Source organism: Peromyscus maniculatus, chromosome 18 (genome assembly GCF_049852395.1).
Source record: "Peromyscus maniculatus bairdii isolate BWxNUB_F1_BW_parent chromosome 18, HU_Pman_BW_mat_3.1, whole genome shotgun sequence".
NCBI lineage: Eukaryota > Metazoa > Chordata > Mammalia > Rodentia > Cricetidae > Peromyscus > Peromyscus maniculatus.
In genome coordinates, this window is record NC_134869.1 from 2,512,474 (window position 1) to 2,532,839 (window position 20,366).

The window sequence follows — 20,366 nt, forward strand, 5'->3', positions numbered from 1 at the left end:
CAGGAGCCATCTAAACGGCAAATGTGACCCATTCCGTCACTGGAAACGCTAGGTACCTTCTTCGCCGTCCATTCCTTCCAACCCCCATGCCCCTCCCCCAGGTTTCAAACTGATATCCTCCTTTTCTTTGTCATCACAGACAGACAGATATAAACATATGCACAAATATCTAGACAGACAGAGATATAAACACATGCACAAATAGATCAATATTGCCTGCTGAATTCGTCTTTGGTTTTTGTATGTATATGGTTTGTATTGGATGACCAATGGGGGCTCATGCCTGGGAAAGGCTAATCCTCCCTCCCTCAGCAGTCATTAGCCTGCAGTTCTTGTAGGGGTGGGACCCGTGACTCTCCCCTCCTGATGGCCATTGCTCAGGTGCTGTTTATGCGGTCATTTTAGGAGAGGTGGCCTCACAGAAGGCTTCCTGCCATTCTGGCTCTTATAATCTTTCCACCCTACACATTTTATCTTATAGTTACTTCTCTCCTTTCTGCGACCAAAATGCATGACAAGAAACAATGTAAGTAGGGTAGGGTTTATTTGGCTTCTAGTTTGAGGGGATACAGTACATCATGGAGAGAAAGGTATGGCGGGAGCTGGAAGCTAGTCTATGGCTCCAGTGCTCAGGAAGAGAGTGAACCGGAAGTGGGGTCAGGCAACAAAACCTCAAGAGTTTCCCTTAGTGACCCACTTCCTCCAGTGAGGCTCCATCTCCCGAAGGCCCCACAGCCCTCTCCAAACAGAGCTAAGCGTAGGACCCAAAAGTTCAAACACAACATCTTCCCTCCTTTAGGCTGCTCCAGTCGCAATGAAAAAGTGATGGCTACACCTTCTCATGAAGTGCTGAGTGCCCTACCCGCTCCCTGCTGAACTGAGTGGCGCACCGGACTAAACCACGGGGCGTGGTCCTAAGCCACGGGGCGTGGTCCTAAACCACGGGGCGTGGTCCTAAGCCACGGGGCGTGGTCCTAAACCACGGGGCGTGGTCCTAAGCCACGGGGCGTGGTCCTCAACCACGGGGCGTGGTGGCACAGGGTCCTCAGGAGCCTGGGTCCCGTTAGCCACTCTGCACACACCGTCTCCGCAGGCAGCACAATGCCCGCACTGGGCTGTCCCCCCACACAGACGAACAAGCTGAAACTCCGGGGGCTGAGCCATCCTCACAAGTCCATCAGCTCACAAGACGCAGACCTCAGACCTGGGCACTCTGGATTCAACACCTAGCACAACAATCCTCCTTCCTCACGAACGCAAACATCCCCGGCTGGCAGGTCTTCCTTTGACACCAACTTTCGCCTCTTTCTGTTGCTTCCTCTCATTCCCCTGGTTATGTCTGAGGAATGAATAATTTCTTGTCCCCACCCCCTCTCCAGTAAAAACTTCTCCTCTCTCTGCTCGCCTCACTCTGACCCTCTTGGAAAAGCTCTTGTGGCCTCTGCTGTGAATGAGATCCATCTTTCCCCACCCTAAGAGGTTACAGAGTGGGAAAAAGCCAAGGGGATGGTGATGCCAGTGGACTGCCTAATAACTCAGAACCCATTCACATGCAGAAAATCTGATGATTAAATGCTTCTGTTTAACAAAAATACAGAAGTCATTAACAGAATCAACAGAAGTCATTCTGGTGGAGAAGTGGCTTAGTCTCTCTCTCTCTCTCTCTGTCATACACACACACACACACACACACACACACACACACACACACACACACGCACGCACGCACACACACCCTTGCTCTCCAGTGGAGCCCTCTGACATTCCTCCAGAGCTATTGACTCAGCAGAAGCTCTTTCACAAGAAGCTCCAATTCCACTCTCTAAATTTCCTCATGTGAACCCCAGTTCCATCTACTTTAGACTGTTCAGAGTGGCGTTCTCCAGGGCGTCTCAGGTTGCCTCCACCATGCACTCTGCCTGTGGCCTTCTTGAGCGTCTTCTCAGAACAGATACCACTCCCCTGTGAGTTCTTCCCAGTTCTCTGATGGGGAGAGAGTCTTCTGTCTCCAAGCCCCAAGTGCGTCTGTCTCCACCTTCCTTCCATTTCATCTAGATCAAGATTCTGTCCACATCTGCCCATCTCCATCTGCCTAGGACCACACCTGCAATTCTCCCTCACTGCCCTGCTTCCAGCCACACTCCACCATGACCACTTTCCCATGGTGCCCCTGGACAAAGTCCAGTCCTACCAGGTTCTTCCAGATGGGTCCTGCCTTCCTCCCAGCTCACCTCTGCTGACCCTGCACTCTGGCCATGGGGAACTGATTCCAAGTTTCACAGAGTCACTGCTCTCTCGCTCTGGATTTTTCCATAGTTGCTCTCATGGTCCAGCACTTCCTCCGTGCCTTTTGTCTGGCTTGATATTCATGTACCCTTCAAATCTCAGCTTTGACCTTATTTCCTCTCAGAAATCCTCCTAAGCCACTTAATTGGTGACTACAATTACATGATTCCTTTTAAACTGGCCAATTAAAATGTGTTTATGTTGTGTAATGTGGTGGTGGTGGTGGTTTGAATGAGAATGACCCCCATAGGCTCATATATTTGAATGCTTACTCTCTAGGTAGAGGCGCTCTTTGAAGGATTAGAAGGATAAGGAGGTGTGGCCTTGTTGGAGGAAGTGTGTCACTGGCTGTAGGGACCAGGGCAGCAGCAGGGAGACCAGCCAGCAGGGTGCTGCAGCTGACCATTGGCGATGATGAGACCCAGAAACTGGAAGCATAAATGAGTGATTCTTCTTTTATCAGCCATTAAAGATGTTCCTGGTGTGTTAAGAGGGGACTGTAATATCTTTGTGATAATGATGTCTTATGTTCACTGTTGGTATTTTATTATTTTTGATAATTTCTCAGATGTAAAGCTGCTTAATTAACAATGAAAATAAGCCAATGTGCATAAGGTTAACTCAAATACTATCTTTGTGTGTGTGTGTATGTGTGTGTATGTGTATATGTGGTGTATATGGATATGTGTGTGTGTGATGTGTGCAAACACATGTGTATGTGTGTATGTGTGGTGTATGTGGATATGTGTATGTGATGTGTGCCTACACGTGTGTGACTTGTGTGTATGTGTGTGTGATCACGTGTGTGGCATGTACACATGTATGTGGATGTGTATGAAGACAGAAGGAGAATGTCTAACGTCCTGCTCAATCTCTCCTTGCCTTGTTTCTATGAGACAGGGTCTCTCTGATTTCTAGAGCTGGGCTGGTGGCCCGCAAGCTAGCATCCTGTCGCCGTCACCCTGGTCCCCTGCCCTGTGTCCAGCCGTGCCAGGGGTTTATAGGAGTGCCGGGGATCTGAACTCAGGTCCTTGTGTTTGCACAGCAGGTGCTCTGCCCACTGATCCTCTTCCCCAGTCCCTCCGGATGCTGTCTCCGAGGTATAGCAGGGCATTTACACATTGCTAAAGTGGGTTAGAGTCAAAGACTGGGAAGAGTATTCTGCTCCTCCACGAGCATCAAGTCTCACCTGTAGAAGGGCTGCCATTTACCCCATGGACTGGAGCTTAGCCGAGCAAAGGGCAGAGTGGGGACCAGGGGTCACTGTGGGCACCTGGACTTGTCTCCTCGGACTTCATCAGACCGAAGTAGGACAAGGATGCGGGACAAGAGATAGCGCACAGGGACCAGCTTCTGAGGGTCTGGGACTGGAGGGAAGAGGAGAAGTGACCAGATGGAACGCTCCACTCTGGGGCCCCTCCCTCTAGCACTGTCCTCCTGCTTCCATCCTTTTCTGGGTCGCCAGAGGATCCCCATTCAGTCTAGCGGTCAAGCTTATGTAGGGCACACGTCGCTTTCCCGAGCAATACATGAGTGTGATGAGAGTATTTGGTGTTTAGTAGCTTAATCTTCTCCTCCTCAAGCTCAAGCAAGCAAACAACAAAGAAAGTCTTTTCCAGGAAGTAAGAGGGGCGAGTTTGTTCAGAGTGGGGTGTGGGGGATGGGAGGAGGCAGGCTGTAATGCATCCCATCTTGCCTGGCCCAGTGCAGTTCAAGACTTTTCCACTCTGAGCAAAGAAAGGCAGTTGCAGATGGTAGCTCCTCCCTGCAGCCGAAATACAGTCCTGTGGGAAGGAGGTCTGGCTTTCTCTTTCTCTCTTTCTCTCCTTTCCTTTCTTTCTTTCTTTCTTCTCTCTTTCTTTCTTTCTTTCTTTCTTTCTTTCTTTCTTTCTTTCTTTCTTTCTTCTTTCTTTAAGTGTTTCTTATGGGCTGCAAATTACAAATGAGTCTCTCTCCTTTCACCAAATCATCGACTGCCCTGAATCTGAAAGCGCAGCACAATTTCGTTGGGAGGATCCAAGAGCGCAGGGTCGGTTCAGCCCCATGAGGGCTGTTCAGCTTTTAATTTCTGCAGCAAGACTCAGCAAACAGTAAAACACTTTTGTGGGGCTGTGAAGGGTGAGCTTCGCCGTTTGATAAATGAGCAGACGGGCAGGCAGGCCCTCTTCCTTCGTTTGTGTGGATTCAATGAAGCCTGCCTAAAGAACACCACATGCTGTTCTAGCTACTGATCTAACATTCCGCAACACCCCAGCCTTCCAAACTCCTTTAATTACTCATGAATCCCACCCTACTCTCTTTCAGCTAGGGCAGACAGAGCTGGGGGCCTGAGGGACAGGGACAGGGGTGGGAGGCGGGGACTTTCAGGAGAACTATGCTCTCTGGAGCTGCTGAAATGATTTCAGGTGGTAGTGAGTGGCTCATGTATGTGGCCCAGCCTTGAGGAGACCCAGCATGCAGGGCACCATGCATAATTTTGTGGGTGGAATTTTTACAAAACAAAAGTTGTAGGTATTCATTCCTGAAATGACATGACCACACAGTAGCCCTGTGGTAAGGTGGGGAAAGAGAAGAGGACATGGAGGAACAGACACCTACGAGCATTACTGAACACCACACACTATTGGAGGCATCTTCCTCTTGGTATTGAAAGTGACCCTAAAACATCTCCCAACGGAGACCTGGGCTCGCAGCCTCTTGCCAGTGGAAGAGACTTGAACAGGACCCCACTGATCTTCTTTGACCTTTACTCTCCCTAACTCTTGGCACCAGGGAGCCAGCAAGGAGCTCATCGCTTGTTCACAAATCCTCAGATACATCCTCTTGTGCAGTGCCTCAAGAGATACCTCCAGAGCCATGCAGCCAAGGCCCTCGGTTCCTCTCCTCTACAGACAGGCTTCACCTTGGGCCCTCATCATATGCCCTCCATCGCCTTGGTCTCCAAACTTAGCCACCAGGCTTTTTACTGTTTCCACAGATCCAGATCACCCTCAGTGGGCAAAAATTTGCCACCAGCAAATGATCTAGAAGAAATTCCAGGGTGATAGAGCAAGTATGAATCTTCCCACACACGAGAGGAGACAGGATCCTGGGTAAGTAATGAGTCAAGGATCCTGAAAGCTGTTCTGAAGGAGAACTGTGGGTCCCAGGTCAGAGGTCATCTGGGTGTGGGAACATAAAGGCTGGTCAAACAGAGGTTGACATTTAATACCACAACACACTGTGTTTTATAAGTCTCCATTGTGGAAATTTTTAAACAAGAGCAAGAGATGATTCAGGACAGAAGTTGGTTAAGGATCTGATCCCACCAATTCAAATCTGGAAGTAAAGAGGGGTAGTCACCCTTTTTTTCTGACAATAAGCTCAGCCCCCCCTTTCTGAGGAGGAAAAACTGAAGCCTAGTGGTGGGTGTGGATAAAGACTTTGAAACATCCGACCTCTGTGCATCCTTCTCCAAGTGTTTGTGAGAGCAATTTTGCATGGGGCATAGGGACCCCGTCTATATGCACGCGCGCACGCACACACACACACACACACACACACACACACACACACACACAAAGTATTACATACACATATTTCCCGGATGTCACCCATTTACACATGAGATTTGAAGTTCGACTTCAAGAGAAGTTTCTACAAGAAATTCATATGGACTGCAGGGAGACAGAAATAGACTTTTGAATCACGTGTGTGAATGGATGAAGGAGCCTGTGAGGACCCCGGGGGCAGGGAAGGGACAGTGAACCGTGAGGCAGGTAACGTGGATGAGCATTCTAGAGGTCCAAACATCCAAATGCGGACCAGGGATTGTCCTTAGGTTGACTGGATGGTATGTCACGTGTGCGTGAGAAGATGACAGTTTCGGCAGACGGATTTATTCAGAGTGGGGTGAGTTACATAAGACACGGGTTAAGTCAAAATATGGAATAATTGCTCAGACGATAATAAGAAAAGTGCGGGTGGTGATGGCAGGGAGCGTGATGTGGGACATTTTTAGAACAATAGTTTTCAAAATTGCTCAGCAGGAAGAGCATCTGAAAGGGTTGGAACACTCATGTATTAGGGATAATATATTAAAAAACATGAAGTATTGGAACCATGAAGTGTTTCTATAATAAAATGAAATAATAATTGTCACTAACAGGCACTGAGGGCTTCTAGTTGCTGGCTTCTGAGCTGAGTGGTATTTATAGTCATCCCTCCACAGTCCCCATGGTTGTTTTCATGATTCCATTTTACAGACAAGGAAACTGAGCCCAGAGCTATTAAACTGTCCGGGCTCTTGCAGCCAGTTAATGCTGGAGTTGAACTTCAGACCCAACTAACATAGGAATGTTTGCATGGTACTATACTAAGAAAACCAAATGAACAAGCTATATATGTTGATGCAAAATCATGTGGACATTTGATACCATAGTCTAAAGGCTAAGGAAAACATGCTAGCATTTAAAGACACTCTATTTGTATAATTAATTTTTCCTTCCAGTGATGGCAAGATATCATTTATGAAGACCCCTTCGTATGTCTTCAGGACATTTTCATCTCCTCCCAGGTCAGGGCAGGAAGAGATGGGCAGAATGGATGGGCTCTCAGGGTGGGAGGTCTTAGTTCTATCTGTGTTTTACATACATGTAGCTGTTAACCGCAGATCCCTAAACACACGTGGCTGTCCCCACCACTGAGCAAGGCTGGCCAGCGAGAAGGGAGGAGCCAGACATTCAAGGAGGAGCCACCCCCATAGTCCAACCTACCAGTGACTTCTAGTACCCACTGGAAAAGGTGAGGCATAAATAAACTAAATCCATACAGCCCTCTAAAGCACAGCTTCCCTTTTCCTGGTTTCTTCACATCTTACTGGTGTCAGTCCACCACCCACCTCAGGTAGCTTGGGCGGGGCAACCCTGCCACCAAATGCATCCACTTGGGAAAATGCCTCCCTCCCTCTGAGTTTAAATTTCCCCATCTGGAAAATGACAGACTCATACCAACAGATCTCTAATCTCCCTCACAGATTACACCCAGTGAGTGAAGAAATTGGTAGCAGTAATGGACCATATTCTCTTCTAGTTTTGTGCTTACAGCCAAGTGCCACAGAGGAACTGGAGTCACCAGCAAGCCTTCCTGGAAGAGAAGTTTGTGATGCTAAGTGGCCTCTTTGTGCGCTCAAACTACACTGTCAAAACCATCTACTGCCTTCCCACATTTCTACCTTCTTTCCAAGAACCCCCGCAGTGTGTTGTCCATAAGTTGTGTCAGCCTCATAGTCTTGAGTGGTCATATGACCCACCTGAGAGTTGACAGGTGGCCCCATTGTGGTGACTCAGCTTCCTGTGTTCTGACTTGAAGGTACTGCAAAAGCGGCATGCATTTGGGAGAAGCCAGGCTTTGCATTTGCATTTTGAACTGTGATCTTTTCCAGGTCAGAGACAACGTGGGATGATGATCTCTTGTGATGCTGAACAGTGGCAGGGCGTGTCAGCTACAGTTGGCCATGTGACCATGGAGCAAATAACTAGACTTCGATGGCGTGTGATGCTGCCAGCACTAGGGTTTGAGGTCTTCAATAGATCACATGAGATATCCAACAACTTCTTAGAAAGGATGCTTTGCTGGGGTGAGTTTGCCTGACTGTAGGGTACATTAGTGCCCTAAGCATGTTTAAGGTAGGCGAGGCTTGGCTGTGTTCTTCAACAGGTTCAGGGTCCTGAGCACATCTTTAACTGATGATATTTTCAGCTTCCAATAGATGTATCACCACAGAGCCCCACTGCAGGTCAAAGGGCATCGTCATACCCTACAGTTCTCCGGGCCCTGGTTCCAGGTCATAACTGAGACACAAGTATCTGGGACAGTCTTATAGAGAGAAAAGTCGCTAGTTCCTGCTCCCCTCTCTTTCTAACCAATAACGTCAGGTAAAAGCAAAACTTGTTTTTAATCCACCTGCCAGAAAACACTTTGTTCAGCAATACATTAAATTATATATCTGCCTATGTAGGCTCATACATCAGGAAATCAGTGATGGCAAAGCAATGATACCGAGCAGGCAGGAGGAAGGAGGGTTGTTACGAGGTGCTCACGGGTGAGGTGTCATGATGTCATTCAAAGGTGGCTTGATTAGTTGCAAATGTAGACTGTAAATTGCAGGCAAGCACTAAAATCGATTTTTTAAAAATCATAACTGATATGCCAAATAAGGAGCTAAGGTAGAGCCATATAAAATGTCCAATTAAAATAAAAAGGATAACCTGTCTGCGGCACAAGCTTGAGGAGCTGAGTTCAGATCCCCAGTACGGCTAAGCATATGGCTAAGTCCAGTGCGACGGAGGAGACAGTGGATCCCTGAAGGCTGCTGGGCAGCCAGTCTAGACAAACAGTGTGCTCTGTAAGACAACCTGTCCCAAAAGATGAAGTTCAAAGCAGCAGGGAAGACATGGCCCCACACACATCACATGTCCATGTGTACACACCCAAACATGACCATAAGACACACGCACACTCACACCGCACTTCTCAAGAGGCTGAGAAAGTAGGATTACCACAAATCCAAGGCCAGCCAGGCCTACACAGTAAATCTGAGGCCAAACTGGCTAAATGATTAGATACTAATTAAAACTGCTAGTTAAAAACAATGAATTAGGGCAGGGAGGAGGAAATGTCTTGGTGGTGGAAGTACTGGCTGTGCAAGCATGTACTTGCACGCAGAGGACCTGAGTTCAGATCCCCAGCACCCGCGGAAAAGCTGGGAGTGTGGGGCTGGGGCGACCAATGACTTGGTCGTTGAGAGTGTTTGCTGCTCCTGCAGCGTGGGCTCCAGATCCACGGGATTCAACACCCCCGCCTGGCCTCTTGGGTACCCACATGCACGTATGTGCGCACACAAATTGAATGAATAAAAATTAAAATAGAGTACAATAAGATAAGGCATGAAATAACCAGGCACGGTGGCATACAGCTATAACCCCAGCATTCAGAAGGACATCTGCAAGTTTGAGGCTAGCCTGGGACACAGAGCCAGACTTTGTCTCTAAATAAGTAAATACACATATAAGTAAATAAATAAGCCCAACTGTAAACAGTGGGAAAGAGTAAAATACAAAAGTAACATAGGAATGAGGACAACAAACAGAAAGCTAACAGATGTGGTGCCATTGTTCAGCAGTGTCAATCACCACTGGGAGGAGCATTACTAGGGCAACCACACCAATTCAGGGGGGAACTGCAGGTGCTGGACGGTGCACACACTGGATGGTGCACACACTGGACATGTGGTACACACTGGATGGTGGCACACACTGGACATGTGGCACACACTGGATGGTGCACACACTGGATGGTGCACACACTGGACAGTGCACACACAGGATGGTGGCACACACTGGATGGTACACACACTGGATGGTGCACACACTGGATGGTGCACACACTGATGGGCACATACTGGATGGTGCACACACTGGACATGTGGCACACACTGGACATGTGGCACACACTGGACGGGCACACACTGGATGGTACACACACTGGATGGTGCACACACTGGACATGTGGCACACACTGGATGGTGCACACACTGATGGGCACACACTGTATGGTGCACACACTGGACATGTGGCACACACTGGATGGTGCACACACTGGATGGACACACACTGGATGGGCACACACTGTACGGTGGCACACACTGGACGGTACACACACTGGACAGTGCACACACTGGATGGTGCACACACTGGACACGTGGCACACACTGGATGGACACACACTGGACAGGCACACACTGGACACGTGGCACACACTGGATGATGCACACACTGGATGGTACACACACTGGATGGTGCACACACAGGATGGTGGCACACACTGGATGGTACACACACTGGATGATGCACACACAGGATGGTGCACACACTGGATGGTGCACACACTGATGGACACACACTTGATGGTGCACACACTGGATGGTGCACACACTGGATGGACACACACTGTATGGTGCACACACTGGACATGTGGCACACACTGGATGGTGCACACACTGGGTGGACACACACTGGATGGGCACACACTGGACGGTGGCACACACTGGACGGTGCACACACTGGACAGTGCACACACTGGATGGTGCACACACTGGACACGTAGCATACACTGGATGGACACACACTGGACAGGCACACACTGGACACATGGCACACACTGGATGATGCACACACTGGATGGTGCACACACTGGATGGTGGCACACACTGGATGGTGCACACACTGGATGGTGGTACACACTGGATGGTACACACACTGGATGGTGCACACACTAGATGGGCACACACTGGACGGGCACACACTGGACAGGCACACACTGGACGGTGCACAACTGGATGGTGCACACACTGGATGGTGCACACACTGGATGGTGCACACACTGGACATGTGGCACACACTGGACGGGCACACACTGAATGGTACACACACTGGATGGTGCACACACTAGATGGTGCACACACTGGATGGTGCACACACTGGATGGTGCACACACTGGATGGTGCACACACTGGATGGTGCACACACTGGACGGTGGCACACACTGGATGGTGCACACACTGGATGGTGCACACACTGATGGGCACACACTTGATGGTGCACACACTGGATGGTGGCACACACTGGACGGTGCACACACTGGACAGTGTACACACTGGACACGTGGCACACACTGGATGGTGCACACACTGGATGGATACACACTGGACAGGCACACACTGGATAGTGCACACATTGGACACGTGGCACACACTAGACGATGCACACACTGGATGGTGCACACACTGGACATGTGGCACACACTGGATGGTACACACACTGGATGGTGCACACACTGGATGGTGCACACACTGATGGGCACACACTTGATGGTGCACACACTGGATGGTGCACACACTGGACGGTGCACACACTGGATGGTGGCACACACTGGATGGTGCACACACTGGATGGTGCACACACTGGATGGTGCACACACTGGATGGTGCACACACTGGATGGTGTCACACACTGGACGGTGCACACACTGGACGGTGCACACACTGAATGGTGCACACACTGATGGGCACATACTGGATGGTGGCACACACTGGATGGTACACACACTGGATGGTACACACACTGGATGGTGCACACACTGGATGGTGCACACACTGGATGGTGCACACACTGATGGGCACACACTTGATGGTGCACACACTGGATGGTGGCACACACTGGACGGTGCACACACTGGACAGTGTACACACTGAACACGTGGCACACACTGGATGGTGCACACACTGGATGGATACACACTGGACAGGCACACACTGGATAGTGCACACATTGGACACGTGGCACACACTAGACGATGCACACACTGGATGGTGCACACACTGGACATGTGGCACACACTGGATGGTACACACACTGGATGGTGCACACACTGGATGGTGCACACACTGATGGGCACACACTTGATGGTGCACACACTGGATGGTGCACACACTGGACGGTGCACACACTGGATGGTGCACACACTGGATGGTACACACACTGGATGGTGCACACACTGGATGGTGTCACACACTGGACGGTGCACACACTGGACGGTGCACACAATGAATGGTGCACACACTGATGGGCACATACTGGATGGTGGCACACACTGGATGGTACACACACTGGATGGTACACACACTGGATGGTGCACACACTGGATGGTGCACACACTGGATGGTGCACACACTGGATGGTGCACACACTGGATGGTGGCATACACTGGACGGTGCACACACTGGATGGTGCACACACTGGATGATCCACACACTGGATGATGCACACACTTGGAGTTTAAGCCCTCAGGAAGCTAAGGCAGCAGATCAGCAATCGAGGCCAATGTGAGCTACACAGAGAGCCTGGCCTGCGCAGAAAGATCCTAGCGAGACACTGAGAGACAGAAAAGACGGAATGCCAGGGAGAGATTGTTTGGCTGTTGAAGTAAATAAAGAAACAAGATCCGGCTATACATTGCTTACAAAAAACAGCTTTAAATACAAAGATGCTTAAAGATGAAAACGAAATGGAGGAGGAATGTCAAATGACGCGCATCGAAAGAAGTATGAGGAGCTGCATTAACTTCAGATAACAGAGACCTGAGCCAAGGAACGCTGTCAAGGGTAGCAGGGTGGGTGACACACTGACCAAGGGGTCAATTCCCTAAGAAGGTGTGGCGGTTCTTAACGTGTTTGTTCACAACAACAGAATATCATATGTCTCTTCAGCCCTGGACCAGAAGGCCTAGCTAATGTAATAAGGCGAGAAGAGAAAAGAAAAGATAGATCAGGAAGAATGAATAGAACGGTCTTTATTCACAGATAACATGATTGTCTATAAAGAAAATAAAAACATATTTGAGAAACAAATAAAAAACCCACCAAATTTTTGTTAAGTTAAAAAGAAATTATAGAGCCTGGTGGTGGTGGCACATGCCTTTAATCCCAGCATTTTGGAGGCAGAGGCAGGCAGATCTCTGTGAGTTCGAGGCCAGCCTGTCTACAGCAAGATCCAGGACAGGCACCAAAATTACACAGAGAAACCCTGTCTCAAAAAACAAAAACAAAAACAAAAAACAAACAAACAAATAAATAAATATGTATGTATAAGATCTATATGAAGAAAACTCAGTTGAAAGAAAGCCAAGAAGAGCTAAGTAATAGAGTGATATCCCACGTACATGGATAGGAAGATGCAACCTGGTCAAGATTTCAGTTCTTTCCAACCTGATGTATAGATTAGTCATAATCCAAACAAAGTCCCAGCAGGTGTTTTGTAGTTATTAACAAACTACTTCTAAAGTTTACACTGAGAAGTAAGACACCCACAAAAAGCAGTGCATTATTAAAGAACAGAATGAAAGGGCTGCCATAGCTGACCTTGTGGCTTACTATAAGGGTACAGTCATCATGGCATCCTGGCATTGTCAAAAGAATAGACAAATAGACCAAGAAAAAGAATAGAGAGCACAGTTTAGACCTACTGTGAGGGCTAATCTTTATTTTCACCTTGACTGGATTAGAATCACCAGGTGTGTCTGTGAGGACATTTTCAGGAAGGTTGAACTGAGGAGGAAGGACCCACCCTGAATGTAGCTGGTGCCATCATGTCGGCTGGGGTCGTGGCCAAGGACCAAGCAAATGGAGAGCCAGCATCCACGTCTCTCTGCTTCCTGATGCTGCTTCTCCAGCTGCACCATCCTTTGTCACCATGAATTTGCTGCAGTGACAGACTCTACCTGAAAGCTCTGAGCCAAAATAGTCACTTGTGCCCAATATTTTGTTACATGCCCATGCGTGAGGGTGCGAGCACACAGTCACACACCCAACTGTACATGAGCATGTATATACATATGTACAAAAGAAAAATAAAAGGTAAGGATGTAAGAGCACAGAAAATGACTTAAGCTACTAGCAAAAGCCAACACTAGATCAGTCCAACTAGAAGCTTCTGCATTCTCACACTTCCTGAACAACTCCAGAACCCAGCATTCCTAGAAGTCAATGTTTATGGAGTTTTGTTGATGGCATGGTAAGACATTTCAGGTCTTGCCTGTGGCAAAGAAGCTGCTGTCTTCATCTTTACCAACAGTGGTTTCCAGCCAGGCTACCCCAGGGACCGCTTCAGCACTGACGTCTGACTCCCCTCTTGCCAGCCCAAGGTATGTGTGTGGGGGGTTACTACCAATATAGTTTCTTCCTTAAAACGAAGAAGAGATACGGAAACTTGTCTGCTCTAAGTTTAAAGCTCACAGATAAGTTTGGATGCCTCTGCTTAAGGGCAGGCTGTACCCCAGGGTTTTTAGAAACTGGTTCCCTTCTCTTAAGGAATGGCAGCTGTAGTGTACAGGAGTCTCGAGATAAGCAACTGTGTGTTTGAGATTTCATTGGAATGAACTCATCATGGGCCCTCAGCAGGCACCTTCTGGTCTCGGCAGCTGGAAGGACAGTTCCAGCTAGAGTGCATTTGGGCTGTTGGCAAGGCAGCTGGCCAAAGCCTGTGCATTTATGGTCTTAATAATAAGGATAATTCCTTGCACTCAGTCTGATGCCTGAAAGTGGATGCTTCTTACATGTTTGCTTCTGGCACTGTGCTTCTCAGGGAGGAAGCTCCTCATTTGGAAAACCGTTGGAAGACGTCTGTGTGGTCAAAGGTGTCAGCAGAAACCAAGGACCCAAGAAGAGAAGAAATTTGGCAGGAGGTGTCTCAACAAGCAAATGGAGAGAAAATGGGTCTGGAAGGGAGGCGAGGAGGAAAAGCTAATGGAGGTGAGGCAGAGAGAGGCTGGGATTAGTGGGAATGAGCCGAGGACCACTAATCCTGCTGATGAAGAAGGCTTGATCCCAGCCTCCTCAGAAAGTAAATTTGCCTACTAACTGCAGGCTACTGAGATCACAGAGGCTTTCTGTGGGCTGTCATGTGAAAAGCAAGAGGACCCCATGCTTCATTCATGGCCCACTGGGGTATGGGACAAGGGCTGTCCCATAGACCTTTCCGTGACGATGAGGCGCCATCCAATATGGTGGTCTCTGGTCAGGTTTGCAGTGCGGCCAGCACGAGTGCTAGAGGCCCGAGCTCTTGCTTTTGTTTAAGTTTCAAAGAGTTAGATGCTGTGTGTGGCTAAAGACAGCGCTGGAGAGCACAGGGGTAAGGAGAGACGGCACAGACCGCAGCAGGGGCCCCAAGGCAGGGCGACTTTAGACCACAACCTCTTGGGATTTGACCACATCTTGAAGGCGGCTTGAGGCTACAGTTAGGAATGGAAGTGAGGTGCTAAGGTGGAAGGACAGACTTTAGCCAAAGTCCTCTGAGTAAGAGTTCAAGGAAATGCCAAGGTGACCACAGAGCTGCAGAAAGTTTTGTTTGTTTTTAAATACACCAATGAAGGGTGTTTGTTTTGTTTACTTCATGATTTGAACTAAAGGACGGCTGTTTGCATCTGGACACAGATTTCCAAGATGGATTCATCACACCAACAGTGGTGATCATAAGCAAGTGGTAGTTAACATACATGTGAGTTGCTAGATGATTAAATTATTTTCCGTCTACCACTGACATCTCACCTGAACCTTGTTTCCCTGCAAGGCAGCTGAGGCTCAGGGAGTCTGCATGATAAATTCTGAAAAGTCACCCAAGCTGTCCCTCTTGCCACACCTATCTGGCCTTACCATTGTGGCCACTTCAAGAGGATGCCAATGCAAGTCTGGAGTCACAGGAGTCATGGAATACTCTCCCTTCCCTTACTGCTGGGTCCGAGCCCCTCACAGCAGTGTGCTGGATCCCATTTCTAATTCCCCTTACCACTACCTAACACAGGACCTGCTATACATTAGAAGTAGTACCATTTGCGGCTGAGGGCCCTGGGACCACCAATGTCATAATCCGGGCTGTTTCCCAGTCTCTCCATGCACACATTACCAAGCCAAATGCCTCTTTGATCCTAGGCTCACCGTCAGACATAGAATGCACTGTGTACTTGCATTTGCCTCTCACGGAAGAGGCATTACTTTGTGCAAGTTAAATAAATACGAAGGAAAGACAACAGAGGATGTCAACTTCTTTCTTTATAATGCTCCTGAATTGACTGACATTTTTACAGCCACGTATTACCAAATCCTGTGGATTACTCTGTTCTGGAGTTTGATTTGGTATTGTTTTGTTATAACTTTGAGAATTTTGCAGCAAAATATTACAGCAAAGTCATCGAAGTGTTTATTTTAGTAACTTCATGAAATAAGAATTAGGATGTTTTAAAACTGTGTGTTGTGGACAGTGATGTGACTCAATGGCCCCTGCCACCAAGCCGGAGGGTCTGAGTTTGATTCCCAAGACTCACAATGGAAGGAGAGAACTCGACTTTGACAAATTGACTCTGACACTCATCTATCTATCATCTATCTATCTATCTATCTATCTATCTATCTATCTATCTATCTATCATCTATCTATCTATCTATCTATCTATCTATCTATCTATCTATCTATGTCTCACACACACATCAAGTAAGATGTAGTTTTAAAAAATTTAAAGTATATGAATTATTTAAAGTTGATGGGGGAGCGGGGCAGGGGTGGACCAGGACCAACCTGGGGAGGTTAGACTGACCTTCCCGAAGCTGGCAGCATTGACAGGCTGGGTGTCATTCTTCTCACAGAAATCCAGGTAGTGCATATAGAGGGCACTGCGAGGGATGCAGACGCCTTCGGCAATCTCATAGTTTTCCTCCAGCCTAGAGAAATAAACACCCAATGAGAAAAGCAACAATGGCGAACCATGTCAGCTCCCCTTCCTTCCAGTCTCGGGCCTCAGAAACAGTTCTGTTCCTCCGTGGTGAGAAACCGGGGCCAATATGGTGAAGAAAGGGTCACCCATAGGATCAGCAGGCCCCTCTGCATTTGGTCCTGGTTGCTTTTCCAAATTCCCAGCTCCTCTCCCATGAGCTGACCCTGGCTTGGCCACACTGACTAGCTAGGTCCCTTCAGACCTTTAAAGCCAGGCTAGATCTGCAGGTGCCTGCTCAGCCAGGCTCAAATCATGCATTCACGGACTGTGTGTCAACACCCTGGAGATACTTGGCTTGACAAGTAGAGAGGAAATAATCTGAGAAAACACATGGGCAAGCAGAGGTGGCACAGCTGGACAGTCACTGGTCACTGTCAAAAGGGAGACTTTGTAATCCTAGTAGAACTGACTTCTGACTATGTTAGGGTCTCCTTCCTCTGTGCAGTTTCAGGTTGATAGTGCTACTTCCCATACTTTAATGAGTGCAGGTTAGGGTTCTGTGGGAGAGAATGTCCACTCTCAGACTGGTTCAGCCTCTTTGTTTACTGGTTGGTGACTGTGAGCAGGTTATCTAAACTTAGTTTTCCTTCAGAAGTGATGACTGATAATTGCCTTTTAGGGTGGCTGTTGATTTCAAACAAAGTGGTGTGTGGCAAGCATTATAAGTACAGGGCCCAGATGTCCTGTGAATGACGTTGGAATGCCTCAATTTTCTTTTCCATAGGACACTTTAGAGTACCTATGTGTCCCAACTCTGTGATAGGCATTGAGAACATAGAATAAATCTAAATAAATGTTAAAGGTTTTTAAAAAATCAAACAGCAGAATTTATGCATCCAAATTTCTGCCTCCAATGACATCGACCTGTCAGAGTTAAATACCTCTTCTAACCCCACTGTGGGGACACATGACACCTTGGGGTTTCTCTTTGGATTCACCATTCAGAGCCTCGAGCACACACAGCTCATTAAACTCACCAGCAGGAAACATTTCTCCTATGACCATTGGATTTTTAGGGAAACCACTCAAAAAACAAAAACAAACAAAGCAATCTGGAATCAAGTTTAGGGGATGAAGTGATGAATACCTGTTTCCCCCAGCTTTGTTTTGTTGTTGTTGTTGTTGTTGAAATGAGGCACGATTCTTAAGCAGTGGAATAGATGTCCTCAAGTAGCTTTAAACTCACTCTGAGGGCACTTGCCAGAGAAGTGGTCCAGCACTGTCGTAACTCAAGTGGAACGAGGACACGGCCTCCCAAGGTGCCCACTTGGAAGGGGTGGCACTCACTGAGCTCATGCCAACATAACATTGAAAGAAAAGCTGCGCAGTCATTTCAAACCTCATGTATGAACCTGACCCCAGGGACTCAGGCAGATGGCAGAGCCTGGTGCTGAGGGGACCCAGCCATCCAGTCCACTGCCCTCCCCTGGGATTGGGCAGAAGGAGTAGTTCCTGCTGATTCTCAGGTTCCAGTAAATACCTTATGCAATCCTTCCTAGGTGACCAAATACCCTGAGGCTGGGGGAGTATCCAGTCACCTCAGAATCCCTGAAGTCCCACATATCCCTTGGCACAGGATAGGTGCCCGGTGTTTGATGGATGGATCATTTAATCATTTACTCATTCAACAAATATGTATTGATCTTATCACTTGCCAGGCACTGGGGCCAATCATGGTAGGCAAAATGGTCTTTGATGGCATATAGTGAACAGATTCACAGTAAACAGGGGGATAAAGATGACATCTTTAATTCAACACACATTTGCTGAGGGCTAAGCAGTGTTCTCAACATAAGGAAACAGATTAGCATGGCCCCTGAATAAGGATGATATGTGTACTCCTGAAATGTTCCACATTAAAAGTATAAAGTAAGGAGACAATAGTGACTAAAATGAAGCCCTTCTACACCAATGTATATGTCCTCGGTGTCACCAAGTGGAAGTCTACCTGTGTTCCACCAGGGAATGTGGCTTCATGTACAGGACAGGCTTCTTGGGTTTGTCCTGAGCTTTGCATCTGGGATGAATGAAAACCAGTCTGCAAGTTTAGCCAAGACCCCTAACTGCCACTCACAGCCTTGTTTCCCTGTAACTTCAGAGGCCCAGCTGAGGCTCAGACTTTATAGGGACCACGTAAGCAAGGCGGCTGTCACCGAGGGGGTCTCACAGACAGGCTTTGTTTAGCCTGAGCAGCAATGGCTCAGCTTTTAAACCCCAGGACTTTGCACAGAAGAATCTGGATTCCTGGCTTCTTATGAAAAGGCTGAGGTCTGGCAGCCCTGGACCAGTATCCCTCATGACAACAATTGGCCAGGGTGACATGCGCCCTGGGGTTGGCCAGAGTCCTCACGCCTCCCCATCTTTCTTACACCAAGTCTCTTCTCTGTTCCTTCCCTGGCTCCTGTGGGCACTTACTTTGGCATCAAACATAACCTCTGTCCTGGTTCACTTTGGGGAGAAAGATACACAAGAGTAAGACTATGTAAATCTATAAACCCCTGACCACAGACGCTGTGACGAGGGAGATACTGGTTAGTGTGCAGATGGGAGTGGGTCTCACTTTCACAGAGGACTTGGGATTGAACTTCGAAACAGCAAACAACAGCTCATATTCACAGAGTGCGTTCTAGGTGCCAGCACTGGGTAGCCAGGGTTTAATTCTCATGATAATCACATAAAAGTCAGGCATGTTGACACATGCCTGTGACCCCAGCACTCAGAAGGATGGAGTGGGGATATGGGGGTTGCGGTGAGTTTGGGCTCCCACAGTGCGTCCAGGCATGGCCTGGGCCACATAGTGACAACCTGACTTAACAAGAAAACCCAAATGAAGCAAAACAAGATGGAAAAACCATACAAGGTAGGCATTATGCCGATCTTTCAGGTCGAGAAACTAAGACTCCAAAAGTCGAATTCGTTTGCTTATGTGACCAGTAATTAAGAGAATTTTCTCACTAGAAAACCTATTCTACCACAGTAGCTGGCGGAGGCTCCAGGCGGGCAGAACAACAGAGAGCAATAGATGTGCCCTGCGCTTTGAATGCTGGGAACATCTGCCTGAGTGAGGAGAGGGGCTGGCCAAGGGAGATCTAGAAGGAAAGAATGGTGAGGACTGCCGCGGAGAATCTTTAAATGATATGCAAAGGAATGTGGCTTGGGTACTCTCCTCACTCGGTGCTACCACAAAATGCCCTCTCCAGAAGACGGTGGGGTAGCAAACGACTGAGGGGCAGGAGACGCTGTCAGGTCAGAGCACACACTGCTCTTCCTTTCAGAGGACCTCGGTTCTCGGCAGCCATGGCAGGCAGCTCACAACCTCCTGTAACTCCAGCTCCGGGGATCCAACACTATCTCCTGACCTCTACAGGCATGTACACACACACACACACACACACACACACACACACACACACACACACACGCCACACATTTGCACAGACACACACATACACATAATTTTGTTTTTAAAGAGGATTGAAAAAAATAAAGACTTGTGGATTGACGAGATGGCTAGGTTTGAGAAGTGTTTGCTGTAAAGCTCAGATCTCCAGAGCCCATGCTTTAAAAACGATCATGGAAGTGTGTATGCAACCTCGGTGCTGGAGGTGCACAGCCAGGGGACCTCCGGGGCTGACCAGCCAGCATTCCACAGGATGAGTTGCAAGTTCGGTGAGAGACTGTGTCTCAAAACATAATGTGGAGAGTGATTGAAGAAAGTG

General features: G+C 48.2%; 1 protein-coding gene across 5 annotated transcripts in view; it reads right to left on the reverse strand.

The window, feature by feature from the left end:
- Rfx4 (regulatory factor X4) overlaps positions 1-20,366 on the reverse strand; it is a 154,480-nt gene that overhangs the window by 83,200 nt on the left and 50,914 nt on the right. For all 5 annotated transcript variants that reach the window (XM_006986974.3, XM_042263156.2, XM_076554462.1 and 2 more), the window contains one exon: positions 16,471-16,594. In XM_006986974.3, the coding sequence (XP_006987036.1) occupies positions 16,471-16,594 (124 nt within the window). The remainder of the gene's footprint in view (positions 1-16,470; positions 16,595-20,366) is intronic.